General features: G+C 34.3%; 1 protein-coding gene across 2 annotated transcripts; it reads right to left on the reverse strand.

The window, feature by feature from the left end:
• Window positions 1–631: 631 nt before the first annotated feature.
• On the reverse strand, window positions 632–19,379 carry LOC140808050 (E4 SUMO-protein ligase PIAL2-like). Of its 2 annotated transcripts, XM_073165054.1 has the most exons (16): window positions 19,133–19,379; window positions 14,909–14,981; window positions 14,245–14,310; window positions 13,738–13,803; window positions 13,569–13,651; window positions 12,814–12,865; window positions 12,654–12,725; window positions 4,533–4,600; window positions 4,375–4,423; window positions 4,211–4,295; window positions 4,023–4,124; window positions 3,789–3,840; window positions 3,385–3,436; window positions 2,691–2,807; window positions 1,795–2,613; window positions 632–1,541 (listed from the first exon to the last, which is right to left on the reverse strand). In XM_073165054.1, exons 1-16 carry the CDS (start codon window positions 19,285–19,287, stop codon window positions 867–869), a joined length of 2,586 nt encoding a protein of 861 aa, XP_073021155.1. In that variant the 5' UTR covers window positions 19,288–19,379; the 3' UTR covers window positions 632–866. The 2 variants fall into 2 exon arrangements, with proteins under 2 accessions (XP_073021155.1, XP_073021156.1); XM_073165055.1 differs by lacking the exon at window positions 2,691–2,807.
• Between the last annotated feature and the right edge of the window lie 7,478 nt (window positions 19,380–26,857).

The raw sequence follows: 26,857 nt of genomic DNA on the forward strand, positions 1-26,857 counted from the left end.
TTTGAAAAAATTACCATTGTAGATTAAACAATAAATAGATCAATTGGACAAGCTTTGAAGATTACAGAGTTACGCCATCTATATTTGGAATATCAAAAACAAATTGATTTTCTCTAAAGAAATTTTACTTGAGTCAAACTGAAATAGTCAACACACGCTTATAAATCATTATCTGCTCATTTTGAGAAAAAAATTTGTGCTTAAAATTTCGGTGTGAAATGTGTAACTGAGATTAAGTAATTGTACTACTGAAAGTGTTTAGATTGAAATTTTACTAAGAGTTTCAGTTAGATGATTATAATTCATACCCAAATAAGTGATTTCAAATTATTTGTAATTATCGAAATCGTTTAATGCAAACCTTTTGTGAGCAAGAAAGAGTAACATAAAAGTTTTGAAATCTCTATCATCCAAAAACAACTTTTGCTTGTTTACTTTTAACTCTACATATCTTTCTACTATTCAGCAAACCCCAACATTTGTTCAACATGTTTCAATAAGCATATTTCTGCATAATTAACACTTATTGATTTATTGAGAACTCAACTAACAAGAACAAAATTTCATTATTCATCCCTGTCTAAATTTATTTTCGATCCTAACGTATACATTACCCGCTTTTGTAATTTTTAAGTCAAAAGATGTTCGTTTTCCTTGGCAATGAATACATCCCCATTTTTTGAATATCTAACTAAAATATACTGAAATCCAAGTATAATATGTAGGCGACAAACAGACAATGCACACACGGGCGGAAGTTAATAAAAAAAACTACAATAATTCACGTGCATAAAGGCCTCAAGGGGCAAAACTGGCCTCTCTACATGCAAGCTGTACAACTAACTACTTCCCTTCAATCTTGCAAATCACTTTGTCCCGGATGATACCTCTGGTAATTTGCTTGAAACCTCGGGCCCAGCAACCGGGGCTCCAGAAGAATGGCTTAGTTCTACAGGCTGCTCAGTTGTATCGGTCATCAAGGATTGCAAATGTGCTGGGACATTAGCTGGGAGTGACGGCCTCGCTGCCTGAGCTTGCTGGTTAGGCCTAAGAATGTACTGGTTTAAAGCATCAGCGTAAGCCTGACCTGATAAGGCTCCACGCATACGGCCTGCCGGTCGCCAATTCTGCTCTGCTAAATCGATAGCAGCAGTGGTCTGACCTTGAGAAGATGTAATTTCTGGATTACTTACCTGGTCTCTTGATGGCATCCTATGACTATTTGGAATCATGTATGAGGGTGTTGTTCTAGATGCCTCGACAGGCCTAGCCATCTGTCCACTTGCGGGCACAGATAACGACATACCAACTTGTTGACTAGTGACTGCCCCTGCCGGGAGATTGGTTTGGTCCCGTGAAACTCCAACTTGGCTTTGAGGCCTAGAGAAGTTCGCAGGTGACTGAGCAGATGATGGCATCCTCGGGCCACCAAGGTGAGGTGGAGTTGAACTACGACGTTCATTCAAAGCACTAAAAGAATTCCCGCCTTGATCTGGAACACTTGGTTGAAATGATTGAACGGAAGGAAATGAGTTATTTTGCTGCCCACAATTCCAAAAAAGAGTTTGAGAAGGGTATAGATGTTACAGAATAAGTGTATTTGTGGGTGTATGAGCCTTCATACTGTGTTAGAAGCATAGAACACAGATCCCATTTTGAGCCCATTTTGAGTTGAAAAATCTCCCATAGATTTTTTTAATAATAAAAACAATCTGAACTATCAGGAAATCTATAAGGAAATCACTTGGCTACATTGCAAAATACTGCTAAATCAGGTAAAGAGCACAAGTTTACCTGCATACCCATGTACTGATGCAATGGAGATGAAGACCTCTGTGAAGCGTAAAATGGATTTATATGAACTGAGTTGGGAATCATTTGGGCCCGTGGTGAGGCTTGAGAAGTTGCTAATGAACTATTCTGGGTAAATGTGCTCCCATTATTTCTTGGCCGTTTTTGAAGGACAGAATATAATGTCTGCGCAGGAAGGGCCTGAACCGCTGTTGCTGTTCGGGTAACATTCCTGGTTAGAGACGGGAACCTTCCATACTCGTTAGTGACAGATGAATTTCCAAATTGGTGCTGCTGAAATGGTGGAGTAGTTGATAAAGAAGTTTCACTTTGTGGCACGGAGGATGTAACAAGTGAATTGCCATAGACAGCCTCAAGTTCTTGATTTGGAGTATTAGGACCAACTGGATGGATTAAAACAGGAGTCTGCACAATTTTGTTTGAAGCGGTGGCAGAAATACCGTCAACAGGTGCGTTTGATAGTGATGACACCTGTCCAAAGTCTGGCAGAACGAATCCAGACCAGAAGTCATCATCAAGACATGCATTACTTTGGTTAGCATCATTTGTTGGGGTAAGTATCCCGTCTTGAATTTCATCATCAGAAATAGAACATATTTCATCAATGGCAGTCAGATCAAGAACATCTACAGGAGCTTTCGACAATGGAACAAATTCAAATAGTGTATGCTCATCCTGCGCATTATCGGAGATCTTGGCCACTGATTTCTGTAAAGAGTCATCTGTTCCCGCCGCAACATTCCAAGATCCATCTGAGGCAAAAATTACCTCGGTATCATTTGTCCCAACCTCTTCCAGGATCTGAAAAGGCTCCAAACATATAAACCTAATAATAAAACTATTCAAGAATACAACAAAAATGCAGATAATATACTTGCCTTGACCATCTTACTGTCAATGCGTATATCAGTGAAGCAAACATGTTGATTACAATGAGGGCAGCGCCAGAATGGTGCTCTTGAATTCATGCTCACATAGTTGTCAAAATCAAAACACTAGCGCAAAATGAAAACGCAAGACTTCAAACTTACTAACAATGTTAAATCAAACTTACTAACAATGTCAAAAACTTAGATTTTCTTAGCTCAACAGAATTATGGTTTCACCTCCCCACGTTATTAATCTTAGATTTATCATTGCATCAAATGACCGCCAGTTGCACACATTTTAAAAGTTACAAATCAATTATAACAAACACATCAAACAACCACTAGTTGCATACATACACAGGTCTTAAAAGTATAAATCAATGGTAACAATCATCACAAAAATCAACAAATCAGAAGTTGTAAATGGTACAGCATATCAGATAAAGGGGTCAAAGTAGAAACTAGACCAATACTGTAATGGTCTGATAACGTTAAAAGAAACTCAGTATCCACGAGGTCAAAATGGGATTAGAGTGGAGAAATTATGCTTGTATATTAAACTATCACACAACTTTAAAAATAAAAGGTACGGTCTTTGTAATGACATTTGTCAGTAAGTGCAACTTCTTTCAACTAACTTTGTGATCACATTTGACAGTCAAGTGCAACTTCTTTGAACTAACCATGTGATACTTAAAATTACCTGAATATGTTTGCATGAATATCCTTTGACAGGAATTTTAATTCGCTTGAAGCTGTTCAAGATTAAAAGGGATGTAAGAAATCTGCAGTGAAAAAGGTGCAGTAAAACCTGAAGAAAAATGTGAAAACAAGAAAGACGAAGGTAGTTTTTAGAGTTGAAGTCAAAATTCAAATTCAGAACCGATTAGCAACATAGATCAAAACTGTAGATGATACATCTCATAATGTTTTCAACGATTGGTGGTGTTGTGACCAGATATCACATTGTGTCTTTTGCTTTGTCGCGATGAATAAAAACCAACAAAAGAATGAGGTGCCCGGTGAAATTGTTAAGTTCCATGTAAATGGTGCATGAATGAATGTTAAAGAACATTATTGAGTTGAGCAACGAAAATCAAGGTTTACCTAATAGGACAATTAAGCGATATCCTTGATGGCCCTTCAATTATTTCAGAATCTACACAGAGGAAATTAAAGTTTGCAAACTAACATGAGCAGTTAAAGAGCACAGGCATTCCACTAAGGAACAGATGTTATCATGCATGTTATTCTAGAATGAATGCTATTCCGACTAAAAAGTAGCAAAACAATGGCCAACTTGACACCAATAATAAGTTCCAGAAATTTTACTAACGGTACCTGAATCCACAGCTGTGAGAGCATGCTGCTCATAATCTTGAAGGGCACTACTCTCAAGGTTTGGCATCTCACTCATGAAAGCAAGTGCTATAGTATAATTCCCTTCACAAATGTCGACATTGGGTGTAAACACCTTTACATATTGAACTCAAAACAAAATTTTCAGACATACAACCTGAGGCTTATACCATTAAATTCACCCACAGCCTGAAGAAGATTCGACCCGTATTTCAGCATTTGTGTCACATCTGTCGGGATTTGAGGTCCTGTATCCTGGTTGAGAGAAAAAATACAAGTTTCTCAATACAATTAGCTTAAATATAAAAGATTGTCCAAAGTTAAGTTAAACAACCATGGAAACAGTAGTCCTCTTCTCCACTCCCTTCCCATTCACGAGAAAGCTGCAGACATAAATATAGAAAATGCTAAATTATTTCATTTTGAAGAAAAAAACAACTCTAATTATGCTCAAAATGAAAATATTGACGAAGTAGCAAAAGAATAAATTACTTGACTTTGGAGGGGGTAGTGAGGCAGGAAGATGTCATTATATTATCTGCTTGCGCAACAAATAACATCTGTAGATAAAATGAATTATCATCCAGAAAAAATTAAAGATATCTCTGAAACTTTATTCATGATTTAAAGAATAACATAATACAGTAAAAGAAAACATCTCGCTTCAACGAGTTGTGCTCTACACTTATGAATGGATACTCTCTGTCCACAAGATGTCCTAGAACAAGCACCAAGAACAAGATAAAGGACTTCAAAACACATATTCACCCTGTATTTTATTATTGTGCTGAGGCTTAAGCTGTGTACTTCATTATATAAGTGGATTATAATGAACTGCTAATAAATTACAATTGGTCAAATCAGTAAATCAGAGAACCCTGTTGTAGCTTCAATTATTCAAGCAAATGAGATTACCATTCCACAGCTTTAAGATGGTAATTAAATAAGGCCGGGTCCAGCGGATCAAGTTAAATTAATAAATGACTATAACAAGGTGGGTTCTATTTAGGGTCAACATAACCCAAAGAGAGTCACTGAGTAAGCTCAAAGCAGGTTCTTTCTGTTGCTTCCAATTACAATAGAACTTTCAAGATCTTTTGATATATAGGCTACTCATGATATGTAAAAATAATCTTGAGAAGCAAATTTGTTGATGCTCAGTAAAACAGGTAGTGTGAATAACAATAGGAATAAAGCTCGTCTCAAAGTATCAGGTCTTAAAGAGCTCAGCTAGATATTCTAAGTTCCATTTTTCTTCAATGTCAGCATTTGTGGACAGGATGGGTCTTCAAACTATGGAAGCAAATTGAGGGGAGGGGTTGCAGCTCTACAGATATACAAAATATATTTATTGGTCCAACCGTGCCACCCCCACCCCCAAATTAGCATATCATTATATAAAGGTCTTATACATGAAATATGCAGAGTAAGCACTATCCCGCTAAAAAGTTCACAAGATCGCAAAACCAAAAGATAAAATAATCTCAAATATAAAATCTATTATTTTTGTGAATTCACTAATTCAGAGTTGCACAAGGTGCTGTTTATGTCACCAAAAACAAGATGGCGAGTAAGAGAAACCCAAGACAGAACCAATAGCATGATCATACAGATTATTTAAGTAGATAATTGTAATATCGATGCACACTAATAAAGGGTAAAACAATTAAAAGTTAAAGAAAAAGTAGATGCGGAAATAATTTCATCAATACTAGGTGCACGGAAGGAAAAGAAACTCCAATAATGATGCAAACCAGCAAAATTGTAAAACAATTAAAAGTTATAAGAAAAACAAAAGAAGGCACAGAAAGAATTTTATCTATAATAGTGCAAGTAAGGAATAAAGACTATTTGTGTCCCATAATTAAACTCTATAGGAAGATACCCTTAGGTATTTTATACTCTTCATTCTTCGTCATGCATTGAAGGAAACCCTTACTTTGGTCGCTTTACTTTCCGATACACATCATTCCAAAAAACCCAGGGTCAAAAAGAAAAAAAAGTATTTTATGGTCCAGTATAAGGTAAAGTCACAAGTCACCAGCCATTAGTGCCTCGTGAAAGCTCAAACCAGCAAAGATTTAATTAATGCATCCCTAAGAAAGTGTTCTGACAAAAATGAACAACATATGCTGTAGTTAAGGTTGAAGGGAAAAACTGTCGATTATATCACTAGAAGTTAGGGATTGGTATCTTGGTAATCTAGGCTATATTTAGCATGTGTATATTTTATTCAAGGTAAGTTAGCGGTCCCTAATTTTATGGTCTATCAATTAGGGCTAAACTTTAGGAGTCAGATTTTATTCTTCCTGTCAATCTCTGTGTATATATATTCTCTTGGTTTAATCAAAAAGTAAGAAGAAGATTTCTGATAATTTAAATCTTCATGGTATCAGAGCTACGGCTCTTTTCTCTCAAATCGCAATCTCCTCCCCTATAGCCTCATTCTCGTGTAGCCATCCTCAACCATGGTGAAACATGGCATGGCAACCGAAACCTCAAAATCAGAAACTCTAAACCCTAGCCCCACCGAAAACAATTCCCTTGTCATCACAAGCCACAAATTAAATGGCCACAATTATCTTCAGTGGTCTAAGTCGGTTAGAATGTTTATTTGCGGTAGAGGGAAGGAGGAGTACTTGATGAGCGAGTCGGCCATCCCAGAGAAGACGGATCCAGGCTTCAAGAAGTGGAACATCGAGAATCACATGATTATGGCGTGGCTTATCAATTCTATGACAGTGGAAATTGGAGAGAATTTCCTGTTATATGAAACAGCCCTTGAGATGTGGCAGGCCGCAAGGGAAACACACTCTAGCTCAGATAATACCTCAGAGCTATTCGCTGTAGAATCGGTACTATATGACTTGCGGCAAAGAGATCAGCCAGTCACTCTATATTACAACGCCCTTGTCCGACAGTGGCAGCAGCTCGATGCATTTGAAAACCATGAATGGAAGTGCGCCAGGATGGTCAGCGATTCCTCAAAATTCAGGAGCAGAAGAGGACATTCAAGTTCTTACTAGGTCTCAACAAAGACTTAGATGAAGTCCGAGGCAGAATAATGGGTGGAAAGCCACTCCTGAACCTGAGAGAAGCATTTGCTGAGGTTTGAAGGGAAGAGAGTAGAAAGCGGGTGATGATGGGCACTCAGAATAGCTCGGTCAGCGTAGAAGGATCTACACTTGCATCATATGGTGAACATCCTGCCAGCCAACAGGATACTCGTTCTCAGCGCAAAACTCGACCATACTGCGATCATTGTGCCAAGCCAGGCCATACAAAAGACACATGTTGGAAGATTCACGGGAAACCTGCTGATTGGAAGCCTTCTAGATCGTTCAATGAGCGAAATAGCCGCGCAAATTCAGCCACTTCCACGGAAGTCACTTCATTCTCAAAGGAGCAGATCGAGGCCTTACAGAAGGCATTAGCCACCACTCTAACACACCACGATACCACGAGCCAACATGTCAGTTTGCATGCAAGTAAAGGTAACAAGTATTATGCTTTGTCTACTTGGAATACTCTATCTCGTCATTGGATTATTGACTCAGGAGCATCAGACCATATGACGGGAGACCGGTCCCTGTTTCAAGAATACCAACCGAGCCAAACCCAAGTGACCGTGCGGATTGCTGACGGTTCTAAATCCCGAGTTGCCGGGATTGGAAAAATCTACCTAACCTCAACTCTCACCCTACAATCGGTGTTGCATGTTCCGAAATTAGATTGCAACTTGTTATCAATAAATAAGTTAACATCTGATCATAATTGCTCCGCTGAATTTTTCCAAAATATGTGCATTTTTCAGGAATTGGGATCGAGGAAGATGATTGGCAGTGCTAGGGTGTGCTCAGGACTCTACTTGCTTAACTCGCCAACGGAATCCACATCAAGCCATGTCACCCTTAGTCAGCCTAATCATGAGTCAACCAAATCCAAGGTTTCAAAATCTGTTTTAGTTTCTAGAGTCAATAAGGATACTGAAGTCATGTGTTAGCACTATCGACTAGGACATCCAAGTTTTTATTATCTTGAAAAGTTATTCCCTCAATTGTTTATGAATAAAAGACCACAACATTTTCATTGCGAAATTTGTCAACTTGCAAAGCACACACGCTCAGTTTATCGAAGCATTCCTTACAATCCATCGCAACCCTTCACTTTAATCCATAGTGACATATGGGGAGCATCAAGGATAGCTAATATAAATGGTGCCAAATGGTTTGTCACTTTTATCGATGACCACACTAGGCTCACATGGGTATTTCTCATGAAAGAAAAATCAGAACTTGAAAAAGTCTTTCTAGCATTCGAAGCCATGGTTCAAACTCAGTTTATGTCAAAAATCCGCGTACTAAAATCTGACAATGCCAGGGAATATTTCAACCTAATTTTAGGAGACTATTTCTCTAAACATGGGATAGTTCAAATCAGTTCATGTGTAAATACACCCCAACAAAATGGTATAGCCGAACGAAAAAATCGTCACCTATTAGAAGTTGCCCGATCCATTATGTTTTCAACTGGTGTCCCAAAATATTTATGGGGCGAGGCGGTGTTGACTGCTGCCTACCTTATAAATAGGATGCCATCCCGAGTCTTGAAGTTTGCTACGCCATATCAAACCCTAATCAAAGCTTATCCCCATGCAGCCATCCTATCCTCCAACTTACCAACAAAAATCTTCGGATGCTCCGCATTTGTTCACATCTATCCACACGACCGTAGCAAACTCGATCCTCGATCCACTAAGTGTGTCTTTATCGGCTATTCTTCCAATAAGAAAGGGTACAAGTGTTTTTGTCCTAGGACTACAAAGATCTTTAACACTATGGATGTTACGTTTCTCGAAGAGACTCCCTATTTCACCAAAACTGTTCTTCAGGGGGAGAACTCGAGGGAAGTACAGCCTTGGTCTTGGGATTCTCTCCTCATTACTATACCAAATATGCCACAAAATGACTCGAATCCACCTCCTACACTTGTTTATGACCAGGTCCAATCCCCACAGCCCCAACCAGACATACAAGTATACACCCGTCGGCCGAGACCCACTCCAAGAATAAGTGAGCCACTGACACATCCTACTGTTGAGCCGTCATCAAACTCGGTTCCGATTCCAAGCACGGAGCCACACACCCCGGAACTTCCACCTCTCGAAGAGTCCGAAGAGTTACCTATTGCTCTACGAAAAGGTACCCGGAGTTGCACTAATCATCCAATACAGAGGTTTGTTTCCTACGGTGGTTTGTCACAGAAATACAGGGCTTACATCACAAACCTTGACACGGTACATATTCCGGGATCAATACAAGAAGCTTTGAAGCACCCGGGATGGACTCAGGCGGTCCAAGAAGAATTGAGGGCTATGGAAAAGAATGACACGTGGACTATCACAGATTTACCTCCCGGGAAGAAAACCGTGAGTTGTAAGTGGTTATTCACCGTGAAATGCAAGGCGGATGGAAGTGTTGAACGGTTAAAGGCCCGACTAGTGGCTCGAGGATTTACTCAATCCTACGGAATCGACTATCAGGAGACATTCGCACCTGTAGCTAAACTTAACACCGTGCGAATTCTCTTGTCCGTGGCTGCGAATCTAGAATGGAAGCTGCAACAACTTGATATTAAGAATGCATTTCTTAATGGGGAATTGGAGGAAGAAGTCTACATGGAAATTCCAACCGGGCTTTATGTCAATGAGAGTAGCAATAAGGTGTGTAAGTTGCTGAAATCGATTTATGGGCTGAAACAATCACCAAGGGTATGGTTCGGGAGGTTCTCTACTGTGGTAAAGGAACAAGGGTTTCAGCAATGTCAATCCGATCACACCCTCTTTGTCAAACGATCTACCGATCATAGAGTTGCCATCCTCATTGTCTATGTGGATGACATTATCTTGACCGGGGACTATGAAGTGGCGATTGTGAATATTAAACGGTCATTGGCTCAGTCATTTGAGGTGAAAGACCTTGGGTTGCTGCGGTACTTCTTGGGTATGGAAGTATCAAGGTCAAAGAAGGGAATTGTTTTGTCACAACGCAAACATGTCTTGGATTTACTCAGTGAGACAGGGATGCTTGGCTGTAAACCAGCAAGTACTCCCATGGAAGCTATCAAACCAAGGGAGAAAAAAGATGAAGAGATCTTGTCCGATAAAGAGAGGTATCAACAGCTCGTAGGGAGGCTTATTTATTTGTCTCATACACGGCCAGACATCGGGTTCGCAGTGAGTTATGTGAGCCAATTCATGAACTGTCGCACTCAGAAACACATGGAAGTCGTATATCGAATTCTCCGATACTTGAAGAAGTGCCCGGGTAAAGGAATCTTATTTGGGAAACACGAAGATAGAAGTGTTGTATTGTATTCTGACGCGGATTGGGCTGGAAGCCACACGGACCGAAGATCAACAACGGGGTATTGTTCATTTGTATGGGGAAATCTTGTAACTTGGAGAAGCAAGAAACAACCGGTGGTCTCCCGAAGCAGTGCAGAAGCTGAACTTAGGGCTCTAGCATTAGCTATTTGTGAAGGAATATGGATACGTCGTGTCTTGGAAGATTTGGGAATAAAACAGGAAGGATCAGTAACCCACATATGTGACAACCAAGCTACCATTAGCATGGCGAAAGACCGGGTTCATCATGACCGTACAAAACACGTCGAAATAGACCGACATTTTATTGCCGAGAAGCTCAAGAACTCCGATGTTCAGATTCTCTACACACCTACTCGAGAGCAACTTGCAGATGTTCTCACTAAAGCCGTTCTAGGTCCTAACTTTGATGAAATATGTAACAAGTTGGGCATGTACGATATGTACTACCCAACTTGAGGGGGAGTGTCGATTATATCACTAGAAGTTAGGGATTGGTATCTTGGTAATCTAGGCTATATTTAGCATGTGTATATTTTATTCAAGGTAAGTTAGCAGTCCCTAATTTTATGGTCTATCAATTAGGGCTACACTTTAGGAGTCAGATTTTATTCTTCCTGTCAATCTCTGTGTATATATATTCTCTTGGTTTAATCAAAAAGTAAGAAGAAGATTTCTGATAATTTAAATCTTCAAAAACAATCAGTTTTGTAGTTATCCATTTCTACAACCCACACCAAAAGTAATGTTTGCACAAATAAAGAAGCTAAAAGACAGTGTTAATGCTAAATGCTCTTGAGTTTATACACAATATTATAATTGATATAGAACAAATACAATTCATAGAATCCCCTAAACTAGAATTTTTTATTGTAATATATGTACCGATATCATAAATTTTCATCATTTAATATTTATTTTGTAAACAACTGTTAGTTTTTGTAGTAAGTTTACTTTAAATTTTTTACAAGTAGACTTTTAAATTAATGAATTTGTTCATAAATGAGGATTCTTGATCAAATATTTATTTTGTAAACTATTGATTTTTTAAACAATTTATTGAAAGTTAATTTTTGAAGATTGAACAATTTTTTTTATTGTTATTGACCTCATAAATTATAATCAAGTAATATTTATTTTGTGAAGTATTTGAATTTTCTAAACAATTGTTTCTAATATGGAGTAATTAATAGTTTACACAACTTCTAGTCTTAAAATTAAATATTTATATCCGAAACATAATTATCATATATTTAGGAGATATTTTGATGTTATATATTTAAACTAAAATATTTATTGTGTGTTTTGAATTTTATTTAATTATTTTGTTAAATAATAGAATAATAATGTTGCATGATAAAAAATCACATATCTAAAAAAAAATTCAAAAAAAATAAATAAATCGGGATGGTCAGGTGGGCCGGGTTTGTACGAGCTCGGGTTAATAGTTTTCAGGTTTGTTCAGGTTTGGGTTGGGAATTTTTTTTAAATACTCATGCTTCAACCCGACACGAAACCACCAGAATTGATCGACACCCCCTGCATTTTCTTTGTTTGGTTATAAGAGAAAACATGAAGGATGTTCAAATATGTTTTCATGTACATCTTTGCTAATTTACTCTCATTCATTTCTTGACATTTTATTTAATTAAGCTTAAAACATGATAAATTGACTTTGATTTTTCTTTCCACTTTCCACCACAAAATCTTGAACCATAGCATAAACCATAAGATCTTGCATCTGTCGGACCAGAGAAAAAACAGACAATAGTATGCATAATATGATTCCATATAATCAAAGGTTATAAGATAAGCAGTACAAGGTTAAGGAACAATGTGTACAAGATGACAGTTATTTAGTATTTTTTTTCTTTCTACTTTATTCAATTGTTTTTATCTATGGAACGTGAAGGCAACTGAAAACTCTGTTTAAACAAGTCGCCAAGTGTTGCTAGAGAAACACCATTTGCAACTTATATTTGAAAATCAACTTCGGCCCAAAAAAACAGAAAAAAAAAAAATTGAAATCAACTCACATGTTTTAGTGATTATTTTTTCTTCCCATAGATCATATACTACGCGATCAAACAGTCAAGCTAATTTAAAAGAAACATCAGGTAATGTGATTCAGCAAAATTACAGAAACAATACACTTTGTCTAGTTGTCGCACAATCACAGAATTGTTCCTGAATATAAAATATTGCACTCGAGAGCTTTGCATGCTTACTATTTTTTGGCCCGGAGAAGGCTTTAAAGTTTTTGGAATCTGGAAGCCACTCACATAAGCATTGAACCCAGGCTACAAAGCAAACACAAAGTGCACTAATGATATCAGCAGTTAAAATGATACGAGGGCAAAGCATGCGGAGGGAAGGCAAAATAGCCACCTTGACTTCAAGGAAAACTAATTTATGACCCATCCTCATTCTCGGGTAGAACCTGTGGACACACATACACCCAAATTCTTTCAGTTGCAGGTTTTGAATGGCAAAAAACCCTTGACAAGACACATAAACGTAGTTTACAAAAATTAAAGAAAGAAAATAGAAAGCCAAGTATGCAAATGGGAGTAACAAAGTAACCACAACATGTTCAGAAATATTAGAGGTTCAATACAAGATATAAATATCATGACCACAATGGATCAGATGCTTTGGCGCATATACAATTTCACATAAAACTGTGGAGTACTTATCCTCTCTTGTAACTGGACATGGTTACAAGACTTAATACCACAATCACCTTGCCAACTGAGTTGAAGTAATAATATCAAAATATGTCAAGCTCAACAATATAGATTATTGACAGTTGAATCAAAGGATTAATAGCATGTTAACATCTCCCAATGGAGCTACGGAGGACATAAGGCAAAGAATTTGAACCATCCCACTCCAGCAAAAAAAAAAGTGCTTATGTTATCTTAAGTCAATCCCTCTGTAAAAGAATTTGTCAAGATGCATTGCTTGCATACCGCACTTTTACTCATCACTGTAAGTCTTGGAGAAGCAAATAATGTGTGTGCGCTTATACCCAGAGACCTAAATTCCAGTTAAGTCGGAAATTTAACAACAGGCGTGCAATTGTTTCTGACAAGTTTGAACCACAGTGTCACTTCTTAAAAGATTAGACACGAATATTTTACCTTGACATAATTGTGGAGGTAACAGAAAGAGAGCAGGTAGCCTTGTCACCAAAATTTGATGAGCCACAGAAATTCCTTGCCATCTACAAGTGAAGAAATAAATTTTAACATGAATCCAACCAACAGGAAAAATTGTGGTGTATAAAATAATACTCAATTGTTGATCAACCTCCTTCGCCAGGTTAATTAGTTCATCAGAATCTTTATTTGAAAACCAGCCACATTCACAAGCGTTCTGCCAGCCAAATAATGAAGTGTCAGAATTGAAAAATGAAGAATAAAGTTGTTTTCTAGGTGATTTTTATCCAACACTCCTTCATGTGAACATAGGATTCAAAACGGGAAAATGAGATATCTTACTACAAAGATACAATGCGAGAAGTAGGAAAGCTGAATTATTTCATAATGCAATGTACTTCAGAGGTTAATAATCACTCCAGAAAAAGGCTTCTTTAAGCAGGGTGCACTCGGGCATGAAAAATTCATTTCCACTGCCTTACGAGTGAAGGATGATGTTTGGCTGCATGGAGTGGTCCAAATACTTTATACATATATATACAACTCCTCGCACTTTCAAATGAATGGAGTCCATAAAAAGATCACTTCAAAGTTCAAACACTAATAAAAATGAAGCACAACACGGTACGATCACACCAAATATTGTCTGGTAACTAACCTTAACAGAAATCATCAAAACCATTATAGCTGACTGCAGGAGGGCATTGTTCTTAAATCGGCACACCTAAACAGAAGATCAACAAGAAAAATGATAAAATCCTTATATCATCATATCAAGGAAATAAAAAGAATGGCATCAAAAGCTCATAAACAATGAAGCATGAGTTCATGAAAGTGTAAGACAGAACTCTGGTGTTCGAGACAACATGCAGTCATACATATAAACAATGCAAGTAACCAGAAGATAAGAGACATTCAGGCTAATGAACCAAATAAAACAAAGCCAGGACTAACTAATTTACTCGGGACTTAGAGAAAAAGCAATGCAGAACTCAAATTTTACATAATGCTTTGATGAAAAATAACATAAAATCAGAACTGAGCATGCAAATTTTATGGAATAGTATTAGAATTCAGCAGTGCAACATAAATGTCCAAAAGACATGTATCGACTTTATTACAATTTATAATGGATATTAATTGCCAGAATTTGAAACGAACTATTGGTCTTCCTACAGATCATGATGTTGATTTAAGGGCATTTAAATATAATTAATGATTTGTGACCAAAAAAAATAAAATTATAGGGTACAAGTATTCTGCCAGTGCAAATCAAGTCCTCTTGCAAGACACAAAGAAACAGCACTTTTATCCAAAGTCACCTGATTTAACAGAGAAGGTAACTCTTGCACTCTGCTTGGAACCTCGTAGTGTAAAACAGCAAAATCAATACCTCTGCAGTTGCCAATGTACAAAAATAACTCAGTAAAACTACTAGTTAAATACGGTACTTTGTTAGTGTTATCTCCTATATAACACTCTGCCACAGATACAATTCCAGAGCAAATGTTGTTGATACCACTTTCATTGGCTCAAAGCCTCAAACTTTTAATAAAAGTGGTTTTTTAACAATATCATAACAGAAAGTACTCAATTTGAACCCCCTGCACTCCCTCATTTATTTCAACACATGAGTCTTTGGAGTTGCTCATGTGTCAGGATAACACGTGCAGAAAATCGAATCAAAATTCAACTCTCTATGACTGCTATGTGTCCCACAGTGATTGCACAACAAAATGCAGAGCACTTATAATGTTTACGAAGCTCTTCAATCTAATAGGCAATTCTTTTGGGTGTTGTGTTCTTCTCTTGAAATCATGGGCCTATAACATTGGTTCCTTGGTTGAGAGTCGACGATGTGAAAGGAGATTCTTGGGAATGGACAACACTGGGTCAGTATTGGTAAAGTGGTTCGTGTTTACCTTATATATTGAGTTAAGATATTAACTCAAATACCGGTAAATGATTATCAACAAGAAAAGAAAATGTCGTATTGTGTATAATTTTGTGTCGTTTTCATGCTTATCTGGCTTATGTGCATCCGATTTTCACAGTTATCCGTAGTGTTTTAAATTGTTTTGTAGTGTTGACTGAAGCTTGGAAAAGCAAATAAAATATGCCAAAAAGTCAACAAAAGGATGCCACATAAGCAAAGCCCTAGGGAAGTTCCTAAAAAAACCGAAAAAGTAATGGTCAAAATCAAGTCAAAGGCCAAGAAAGAACCCACGTGGCCGTGCCCTAATGCTTGGTTTTTTCTTGAATTTTACTTCATAAATTGATGCATTGATTTATTTCCTTGTTTATTATTTAGGGGGTAAATTTCTTTTGAATGTGGCCACGACAGATCCAAAGCCAGACAATGTTTGATATTTGATTTTAATTTCAGCGAAATTATTTTTTCCAGATTTTAATTATTAATTGATATTAGTTTATTATTGCCTGTGAATAATATGGTCTGTTGTTTACATAGTTATTGTTTGTTCACAAACCAAAAGGCGAAGGATTAAAATTTGCTTCATAATATTGATCAACATATGGTTAAACTTTGATTCCATAGTTGAATCAATTCCATACTGGTTACTAGAAACATCATTCGAGTTTAGTGTGAGTTTTTAGGTGAAAACTCGGATTCCAAAAAATTTAAAGTGTTTTTATTTAATTAAATTTAAATAAAAATATAAAAACAGCTGAATAAAAATGGGCTAATTAATTCTATAAACATATTGATAAATGTTTAAGGGGATTTCATCAGGTACGAGTTTCAATGATTAAATTGAATTATAAAATGTGTCATATAGTTGAGTCCAGCAGCATCGTGTGCTTTGGTAATTTTATTTGAATTTAATGTATTCCTCAATAATTCCCTGTGACTCAATTTGATTTGGCAAAGTGTATTCGGTTATATTGAAAAAGGGATTTTGATGTGGAGCCCTAGAGAGAATTTTTTCAAAAACGCTCTCTCCATCCATTATTGACAAGAAGCGGCAGATGACCTTTACCCACCATTTCAGATCACCTCCTTCATTTCTGTCCACTGGAGCAGCACTTTTTGGAGCGTGGTAGTCCATTGCATTTTGTAGTCGATTTGGTTGGAGAGAAACAACAGGATTTTCAACAATGCAGCAGAGTCAATTGACGAGTGTTGGAATAACATCAGATTTAGAGCTACAACGTGGACTAGAAATATTTCAGTTTTCAAACATTTATAGATTTCAGACTTGATTAAGGATTGGAGTTTCATTCAATGATGTTGTGATCAAATTGTTTTTTATTTTCTACGAACTTGTGGATATCTTGCCCGTCGTTTTGAAACTTGATCCTTTTTATATTATATAGAATATCGTATCTTTTAAAAAAAAATTGATTTGGCAAATTTTATTAGTTTAGTTTTGTTAGTTTAAATTTAAATTAATAATTTCAGTTACTCGTTTAATTTGATTTGTCTATATTAGGTTTTATTAATAATAATCCTTGTACATGTTATTCAATATATGCGGGAACGACTCAAACTCCAACTCAACCTACTGTGTTTGGTAGGCCCAACCAATTTTGACAGTCCATGAATTAAAACCATTCAAAGCGGATCACCTTGTGTGCCGACTTCATGAGAGTTGAACATTGTGCTTGCACTTATGTTTTATGTGTTTTAACTTGGATTTGCGTAGTTCTCAAGCAGTATTATGTGTTTTGGTGTTTGTTTGTCTTCTGCAGGAATTTAGGCAACAATCGTTTTGTGATGTAAAAACGCGTGGAAAGGGATGAAGATATGGAAGAGAAAGCCTGAAGGAGGAAAGATGAGAATTCAAAAGCAGTAGCGCACCCGCGTTACCTTGCATAGCGCACCCGCTCTTATCTTCACAAAATAATATTTCCGGACAAATTCAATAGTGCACCCATGCTTCTCAGCAATTCCGAAAAAAAGTAATGTTTCCAGAGTCCCAGACAAATTCAGGTGCATAAGGAAATTTAAGCGGCTACGGTTTTAAAAACGACTTTTAACATATTTTTAAGGACTTTTGGACGGGTTTTGAAGGGACGACGGCTGAGAAACTCAAGGAGACATTTTTTATCATCCTTTCACCCTAGAACATCCAACAATACAACACACAACTACGCATTCAAGGAGGCTTGGGACACGAATTTTGGATGTGAGAGCGATCGACAAGGGATAGTTGAATCACAAGACGAAAGAAATTCATTTGGGGACGAAGAATAAACTTTAATCTATGATTTTTATTCCCTTTCTTGACTTATAATGATATTTTTGAATACGTCTGTGTAATTATTTCATCATAATCTTATTGGTTTTTCTAGATATTAACGTAACTATTTGAATTTCATGTTTGAATATTATTTTTTCTATTATTATTTGTTCTAAACAATTTATTTGTTTATTCCTATTTTATTTGCTTTTCAATTCAATGATCACAATTTAGATGTTAACTTTATCCGAAATCTGACACTCGGGAGAGGAGTGTTAAATAGGATCATAGAAAGAGACGACCTAGGATTTTTGTAGAGTTCGAAGGCTTAGATGAGCCACATAATTTGATTAAATTATTTTGATGTTTGATTTATGATAGGAATATCGATATTGACATTAAAATGATAATGTTTACTCGGCACTCCAGAGAGCAACAAATAACACTTACTGGTTTTTGGCTATAAATTGGAATAGGTGATATCATCAATTAATATGATTTACATTAATAAAATTGAGTAAAATCTTGTATCTGGAACCCATCTCAGATCGTGTACCCAAAGTTGTCCTTGAAATTCTGAATTATTTAATTTATTTTAGTTTATTGAAATTTTAAGTCTTGATTTTCAGGTTATTTTAGTTATATTAGTTAGTGTGAATATAAATTTTCAATCCTCATAACAATACTCTACTCATCATATACTAAAGCTTGACATTGTGCCCTTGGGAGCAAAAATCACACAACAATCACGATAGAAAATTGTAATAAATATATACTTAGCAATATTAGGGATGGACAAATTGATGTTATTGATGTAGAATTACTATGATAAGTAGTTTGTTAGAATATTAGAATAAGGCTATAAAAATAAAAAATATTGCATTTTGAGACTAAAGAGAATTGACAGATTTCTTCCTTTTCCTCAGCTTTTCTCTTAGTCTTATCCCTTTGCTCGAGACTTCGGTTTTCTTTCTACACAAAATTCCCTTCTTCCTTTTCAATTCTAAGCTAAATTTCTACAGTTTGAACTAAATCGACGAGTGTTATCACGGCAATTTAAGGTCACATCAGAGTTGAAGTAGCCCAACTAGCAAGAGACGAGCTTGATTGTTACCCCCCAATACAACAATTTTTATGGGTAATGATCTAAAGAATGCAGATTTGGCTCTAATAATGCTTTTATTTTACTAGCTAACCTCCTATATCAAAAATCCCATTTCATCCCTCGCAATACGTATTATAATTTATAATAAAAATTATTTGTCATACAGCAATATACCACAAAAATATTAAAAGTCGATAGTAAAAAATTGATTTTCAAGTAAAATGGACTGGATGAATTACCTGGACAGGGAAAGGCAAAGATTTAAGAACTCCGTGTCGTTTTTAATGGTGTTGCGGACGTGACCTAGGAGACCATCCATCACCACGGAAATTCGGAACGCGTTCAGTTCCGACGCATCGAGGACAGCGCCACCAACGCCGACCGTATCGGCCATCTTTTCAAACTTTTTCCGTCGTCAGAATTGGAAAACCCCTTTTATTCCACCCCTACTAAACTGGGCTCATGATATTCAAGTTCGCGAGGAAAATGAAGAGTGCAACTGCTCGAAATTGAAATTTAGGTTCGGTTTTTAAAAAAATCGGTCCACTCAGTTTAATCGGTTCGATTTTAAATGTAAAAAAATGTTTTAAACCAATTAAATCGATATTATTATAAGTCATAAACCATTATAATTATTCAACAATTTATTATTTTATTTAATTAAGTGTTTGGTTTAGGTTAAATTAGATGAGGTTTTAAAATTTTAAAAATAAATTAATATCGGTTATTTAGGTTATCGATTTATCGGCTAACCGAATCGGTAACTGAAATAATCGATATTTCTATTTAATTGGTTTTAATGGCTAAAATCGGTCAGTTTGGTTGGTCGAAAAAAAATTGTTTTCTTTAGTTTCGGTTCGGTCCAATTTCACTTCCTAAGGAAAAATTAACATTGTTTGGAATTTAGATGAATAAAAAATATTTAAATTTGAAATTAAATTGGAATTGAAATTAGATTTTGATTTCATAATTTAGAATTTCATTTTTAAAATGATTTAGAATTTATTTTGTTTTTGCAAAAAAAATAAAATATTATTTGATAATTGGATTCGAAATTAAAAACTAATTATTTAAGAATGAGTTAAATCAAATATCATATTAAAAAATGTGTGTGGATTTGCTTTACGTGGTTTCATAAATATCATTTTTTTTGCAAAATAATATAAAATTTTTGAGAAAGATATATAAATTAATATTAAAATCAAATATCATGAAAAATAATTAAGAATTGGTGAAATTTGTTTAATAACTTTATGTATGATCTTTTTTTCGGTAACTTTAAGGCCCGTTTCTTTTGGATGGATGAGATTGGATGCGATAAAAAAATAGTAGGTCTCTTATGAGACAGTTTTACGAATTTTTTATTCGTGAAACATGTCAGTCTTGTTGATATTTACAATAATAAGTAATAATTTGTCATAAAAAGTAATATTTTCTCATAGATGATCCAAATAAAAAAATTTCTTACAAAATTGACTCGTGAGACCGTCTTTCAAATTTTTTTGTGTAAAAAAATTGTGTGAGTTTTAAAAAATTTGAGTTGGATGTGGAATATTAATCGGTAAATAATAACATGTTTCGTTTGATTTATTAAATTTATGATAAGATATTAAATTACAAATTTTTTTTAAATAATTAATAAATATAATTTTAAAAATATATGAAGATAATATTGTAATTTTATACTCAATTATTTGATTGATCTGAGATAGATAATTAATTTGATTGATACAAGATAAATAATCAATACTTAAATTCGCAACCAAATGTTAAAATTCATAAGTCAAATGTATTTTTTTATATTCAATAATTTAATTGATGTAAAATAAATAATTAATTATTTGATTGATGTGATAAATAATCAATGCTTAAATTCGCAATCAAACATTAAACTTTATAAGTCAAATATATTTTTGTAGCACAGCACAATATTAGAGACACCATAACATGGGCAGAGGCCAATGTGGGTAGAAGCAGCGGAGACAGAAATTTGATAATATTCGGGTTAAATTTTTTAACGAAATACAAAATAATGCATGTCAGTTAACTTCATATCATCTAGATTTTATGGCCTGAATTTTTTTTCTGTGTCTTTCATTTTCTACTTTGGCTACTGCATCAAATACAAATATTTTAAATTTTCTAGGCACTATTTTTCTTTTTCTACTAGAGCTACCTGGACTAAATACAAGTTCGGCTAAAATCTCAATGTAAAAAATAAAAATAGAGGCATACATGTGGCTCGTCCACCCATGCACTGATTCCAGAAAGAAACATATTTTTTTTTAGTAAAAATGCATATCCTTATATTGTTTCTATTAAATTTGCTCATGGTGTCCTGGGTAGTTCTCAGCCCCACTAAGACCTAGAACAAGTTCTTGGGACTAACTAAGAAGGCACCTGAGGTGAATGGTCTCCGAAGAAGAGGAGGTCGGATGGTTTGCAGGAGAAAATAAAAGGTTGAACTCGGATATTTGGTGACCGGGTTCCAGGATTTAGCGATATAGGGTTATGTTAGACACACGTTGTGGGCTTTTTAAAAAAAAAAACAATATAATTTTAAAAAATATATATTAAAATATTACAAAATTTGGATTTTTGTAAAAATATGACAATCCGGAAATTAGAACCCCGGATTCAATCATTTTTTTTATAAAAAAATTAACGCTTCACTGGTTCTATTTCTGTATGAAGTTTAATAAAAATGAAATACACCATAACAATCATAGATGATTTCTCTAGATTTATCTGGATAGTTTTCTTCAATAGAAAAATAAAACAAGTGATCAACCGATTAAATTTCTAAAATGTGCTCAAAATGAACAATCATGTATGATTTAAAAATTTTGAATTGATTAAGGTACTGAATTTATTAACAAAATTCTTGAGCTCTAGTTAGATGAATGTTGAATCAGATATCAGTACTTTGTTGCTATAACTCCCCAAAACAATGGTGTTGCAAAAGGAAGGAACGAGACTCTAAAAGAAACTGCAAGAACAATGCTAGAATATTTATCAACGTTTCTGGACAGAAACAGTAAATATCGCATGATATAATCAAAAGAAAACAATTGTAAACAAAAAAGTTAGTAAAACTTCAAATGAAATCTGGAATCATGTGAAACATGAGATTTCCTATATTCATGTATTTGGGTGTAAATATTTTATTCATAATAATGGTAAATCTCATCTATATGTCTTCCATATTAAGTTTGATGTTGGTTTTTATGGGATACTCTGCACTTAGTAAAGCTTTTAAGAAGATACTAAATGTGGAAGAAACAGTTCATGTAGTATTTGATGAATCAATTGATACTCTGTTTGAATCTAATTTACATTATTTGAGTAATAGAATGGAAAATATTCATTTAGACATACAGGATAGTGAGGATGAAGTAACTATGCCAAGAAGATCTCTTCAATCTCTTTAACCAGAAGTACCTGATCCAGAACCAGAAGAGAATAACAACAGAGAACAAAATAATGAAGAAGATAATAATACTGATCAAGAACCCCTTACTGAAGTTCCAATACATGGTACATATTGATGTTGATCTGCAAAAAGTAGAGGATATCTTTTATCCTCTTCTCCAGTGGAGTAAAAGTGTAAAACTCACTATCCTTATCTGGTAATAGGTAACCCTTCGACTCCTCTTAAAACTAGAAAACAAATGTAAATGAATATATGCGTACTACTTTCATATCTCAACTTGAACCTAAGAAGACATAAGACGCCCTTGATGATCCTAGTTGGATAGAAGCTATGAAGGAAGAGTTAAATCAGTTTGATTAAAATAAAGTATGGAATTTTGTATCTAGACCTAATCATCAATATGTTATAAGAACCAAATGAGTTTACAAAAATAAATTGAATCAAAAAAGATTAGTTATAAGAAATAAAAATAATAGTAGCACAAAGATTCAGACGAGAAGAATGAATAAATATTGATAAAACAATATCTTTTTTTTTGCTAGAATAGAAGCCATTGGAATAATTATTGTTTATGTCATTTCTAAGAACTTTAAATAGTTTCAAATGGATGTTAAAAGTGCATTCTTAAATAGATTGTTGCAAGAATAATTTTATGTTGAACAACCTCTTACATTTCTTGAGCACACACTTCTTAATCATGTATTCAAGTTGAACAAAGTTTTGTATGGATTGAAACAAGCACCTAGGGCACGTTGTAACACTCTATCTGAGTTCACGATTGATCATGAATTTACTATATCTCTATGAACAAGACTCTGTTTAAATTATGAAAAATGAGCATATGTATTCTATATGTGGCAAGACGATCATTTTGATGCAGCATAGCTCGCTTCGTGCTTCAAAATCTTCACTAAAGTGTTGTCTGGTATCTCTTCTTTATCCAAGACTACTGTGTCCTAAATGAAGATGAAATTTTTTGCTACTAGAGAAAGCATTTCAGTTTCATGCAAAAAGAAGCAGCGAAAATGGAGTTTCAAGTGCTCATTGATCGAGATTTTCTAACATATGAATTTATAACAATGATTTTCTAACACAATAGTTTATATCAGTTAAAAATCTCCAAGTTGTCAGATATCAGCGCAAGTGTACGGGTCAAGTTCTAATATAATGTAACAAGTACGAGTATCGTCTCACACATATTGATATATATGAAAAATTTACCTCAGACATAATTCTTTAGTAAACTTTATCGAATGGGTGAAATTTTATTAAACTAAACTAAATTTGAATAAAATGATGAAACAAACGATAATATAAAATAATAAATAGACAATTTTTAGGATTATAGTTTACCTACCCTTAATTTTCATTAATAATTGAATTTCAATTCTTAAGTTGTGCTATGATGAAACTCTTTAATATATCAATATACTATATTGAGTTATATTAAATTAATTCTATTAAATTAATTCAACAAAATACAGTAATCAAGTGTTCTTGCGTTATTTGTTAGCTTTCTATATATTGCGGCTGCATCATGTAGGTGACCCATTTTAATGTCTAGGTTTCACCTTTTTATAGAGTCCCAAGAGTCCACTTTCTTTTCTTTCCTTTCCCATTTCGCGCAGAATTATTCTTTTCTATTTCCATAATCGTGATGGGGCGGAATATATTTTTTGCCAGGGCATGTTCTTGTGCTTTTATTTCTTTCTCAGTTGCAAAATTAAGTGATTAAAGGAAATTTTAAAAATTATAAAAAGAGTAACCATAGTATGGATAATGTTCGGTGAGATAATTGTTCATGCTGAGGTAGAACAATGGAAACGTGATGTTTGAACTGCATCGTTATCATAAACTATAGATTTTGATAAAACGGCAACCGCTCGATCCTACAATTGTTATTGAAGTCAAGGTCATGAGTTCGATTTTCATTAAATGCAATGAGTACAATCATTTATAGAGAGATTGTTGGATGCAGTAATTGTTCATGTTGTGTAAAACAATCGAATTATGATGTTTAAGCTGCTGTGCAGTTTAAAAGATTTGAATTGTTTTGTTACCACTAGCTATAACATTTGATAAAACGATGTTACATATAATAATAAAAGATGTCGAGAATCTAGGATTTAAATTCTGAGTTCGATCCGAGGGCAAAAAAAAAAAATTTATTCCCCTTTCTCCATTTTTATACACTATATTTCTCTATGAGATGCATTAGTGGAACACTTTTGTCCTCTATTAGTATAATTACAAAGCCATTATAAAAAAAGACCCTCTTTTTTTCAATATCTGCCTACACATAAAAGATTTGAACACCTACCTTTGTCTCCTGCGGTGTCTTTTATTGAAAATTTAGGTGTTTTTGTTTTCCCTATTTCCCATCAATCTTATAAAGTCTGTGAGGAATCTAATTTAAGGTATCACTTTTGTAACCTTACCATTATTCTTATTTGTCATTCAAAATAGATAGGAAGAGAATAAATTAGTAAATTATTCAATTCATTAGATAAAAGAGTTATTGGTTAATCAATAAATTATTAAGACAAAAACTCGCGTGAGACGGTTTCACAGGTCATGTTTGTGAGATGGATCTATTATTTGTGTCATCCATGAAAATGTATTATTTTTTATGCTAAGAGTATTACTTTTTATTGTGAATATCGGTATGATTGACCCTTCTCACAGATAAAGATTCGTGAGACCGTCTCACAAGAGACCTACTCAATTATTAAATATTAATTATTTTATATATTTTTAGAAATCTAAACATTAATTGTCTTTTGTAGTTTAAATGTCCAATCAATTAAATTCAAAATAATCTACTATTTGGTATACAATGACCAAACATTTTATTGTGTACTTAATTCAATTTATTGCACTTAATCCCTTGTCTTTTGTAGTTTAATAGATTAAACATGCGTAGTTAGTTGTGTAGGTCAAATAATATTTCTTTACAAAATTTCATGAATAATTTGGAAAATAATAATTTGGATATAAAAATTCATATTTTCCATAATTATCAATTAAATCGTATATTTTATATTAAATTAATCAGTTCCCTATTCGGCTTTCCATCCACCATATATTAATTATTTATTTATTTAATTGTTGCTTGGGATTCACGTAGCCATTATTTTGATCGGTCAATGGCTAATAAACAATACATCGTGTTTTGAACAAATCAATTATTTGTGCTGGTTCGTGATTTTGTGATTTTGTTCGTTTTTATAGTGCTTGAATCGTGGTACGTACAAAAAAATACATGTCGGTAGACAAATATTTTATTATATGCAATTATGAAGTAAAAAATGTCATAATTTTTTTCAATTGGGAAAATTCGACGTTCGATTCTTTGAACATGTTATTGCATTTATTTTTATTACAAATTAATTTACCAATATTCATAATTGGAGGCTATGTTTTTTTCTTTTTTGAACATGAAACTGTGAGGCAAAGAAAAGAAGAGTGGCTTTGAGGCATATCATGTCCGCCGAGAAAGACAAATTTGACCTATCCCACCATTTTTCACGAATCCCCGTGTAACTAGGCAATCAAAAATCAACGACAGACAAAAAGAGGTTGAGATTTTTAAATCCCTTTTAAGATATTTTTATGTAATTCTTATCCATATCTTGATTTCAAATGTCATATGCAATAGAAACAAGAACATCTTACGGATCATAATTTGTGAGACGGGTCAACCATACTCATATTCATAATAAAAAGTAATACTCTTAGCATAAAGAGTAAGTACTTTTTCATGGGTGACCCAAATAAGAGATTCATCTCACAATTACGACCCGTGAGACCGTCTCACACAAATTTTTACCTAGAAACATACATTTCAAATTACCCGACTTCATTCTTTTAAAAAAATAAGTATTTTATGTGAATATTTCACGATTCGTAATATAGATAATTGTGTTCATATTTACAATAAAAAATAATGTTTTTGACATAAAAAATAATGTTTTTTAATGGATTACCCAAATAGAATATTCGTCTCCCAAAATTGACTCATGAAAACGTCTCACAAGAGTTTTTGTGAAAAAGAAATTAGAATATATGTTTTCAAATACTATACTTTCTCGAATATCGTTAGAGTACGAAAATTTCGTGCTATCTCTCACACAATATATCAATATAAAAATTCTTATGAAACGGTCTAATGAGTCAATGTTGTGATATGAATCTTTCATTTGATCAGTCATGAAAAAGTGTAAGTTTTTATTATAAATATTAGCATGGCTGATATGTTTCATGAATAAAAAATCATAAAATCGTCTCATAAAAAACATGCTCTTGTTTCGAATGTCATGTCTTTTGTGGACATTCATCCTTATTATACGATGTTCATTGAAAAAAATAATAATAATCATCATAAATATATTGATGAAAATTAATACTTAGATGTATTTTTAGAACAATACAGCAAAAATAACATCACATTAAATATATCGTCTAATAGAAACTGAACGGGCTATAATTGTGAAAATTGGACGTCCCCTACACATTAAAGTCGTAGGAATTA

This window comes from Primulina eburnea, chromosome 12 (genome assembly GCF_022965805.1).
Source record: "Primulina eburnea isolate SZY01 chromosome 12, ASM2296580v1, whole genome shotgun sequence".
Taxonomy (NCBI): domain Eukaryota; kingdom Viridiplantae; phylum Streptophyta; class Magnoliopsida; order Lamiales; family Gesneriaceae; genus Primulina; species Primulina eburnea.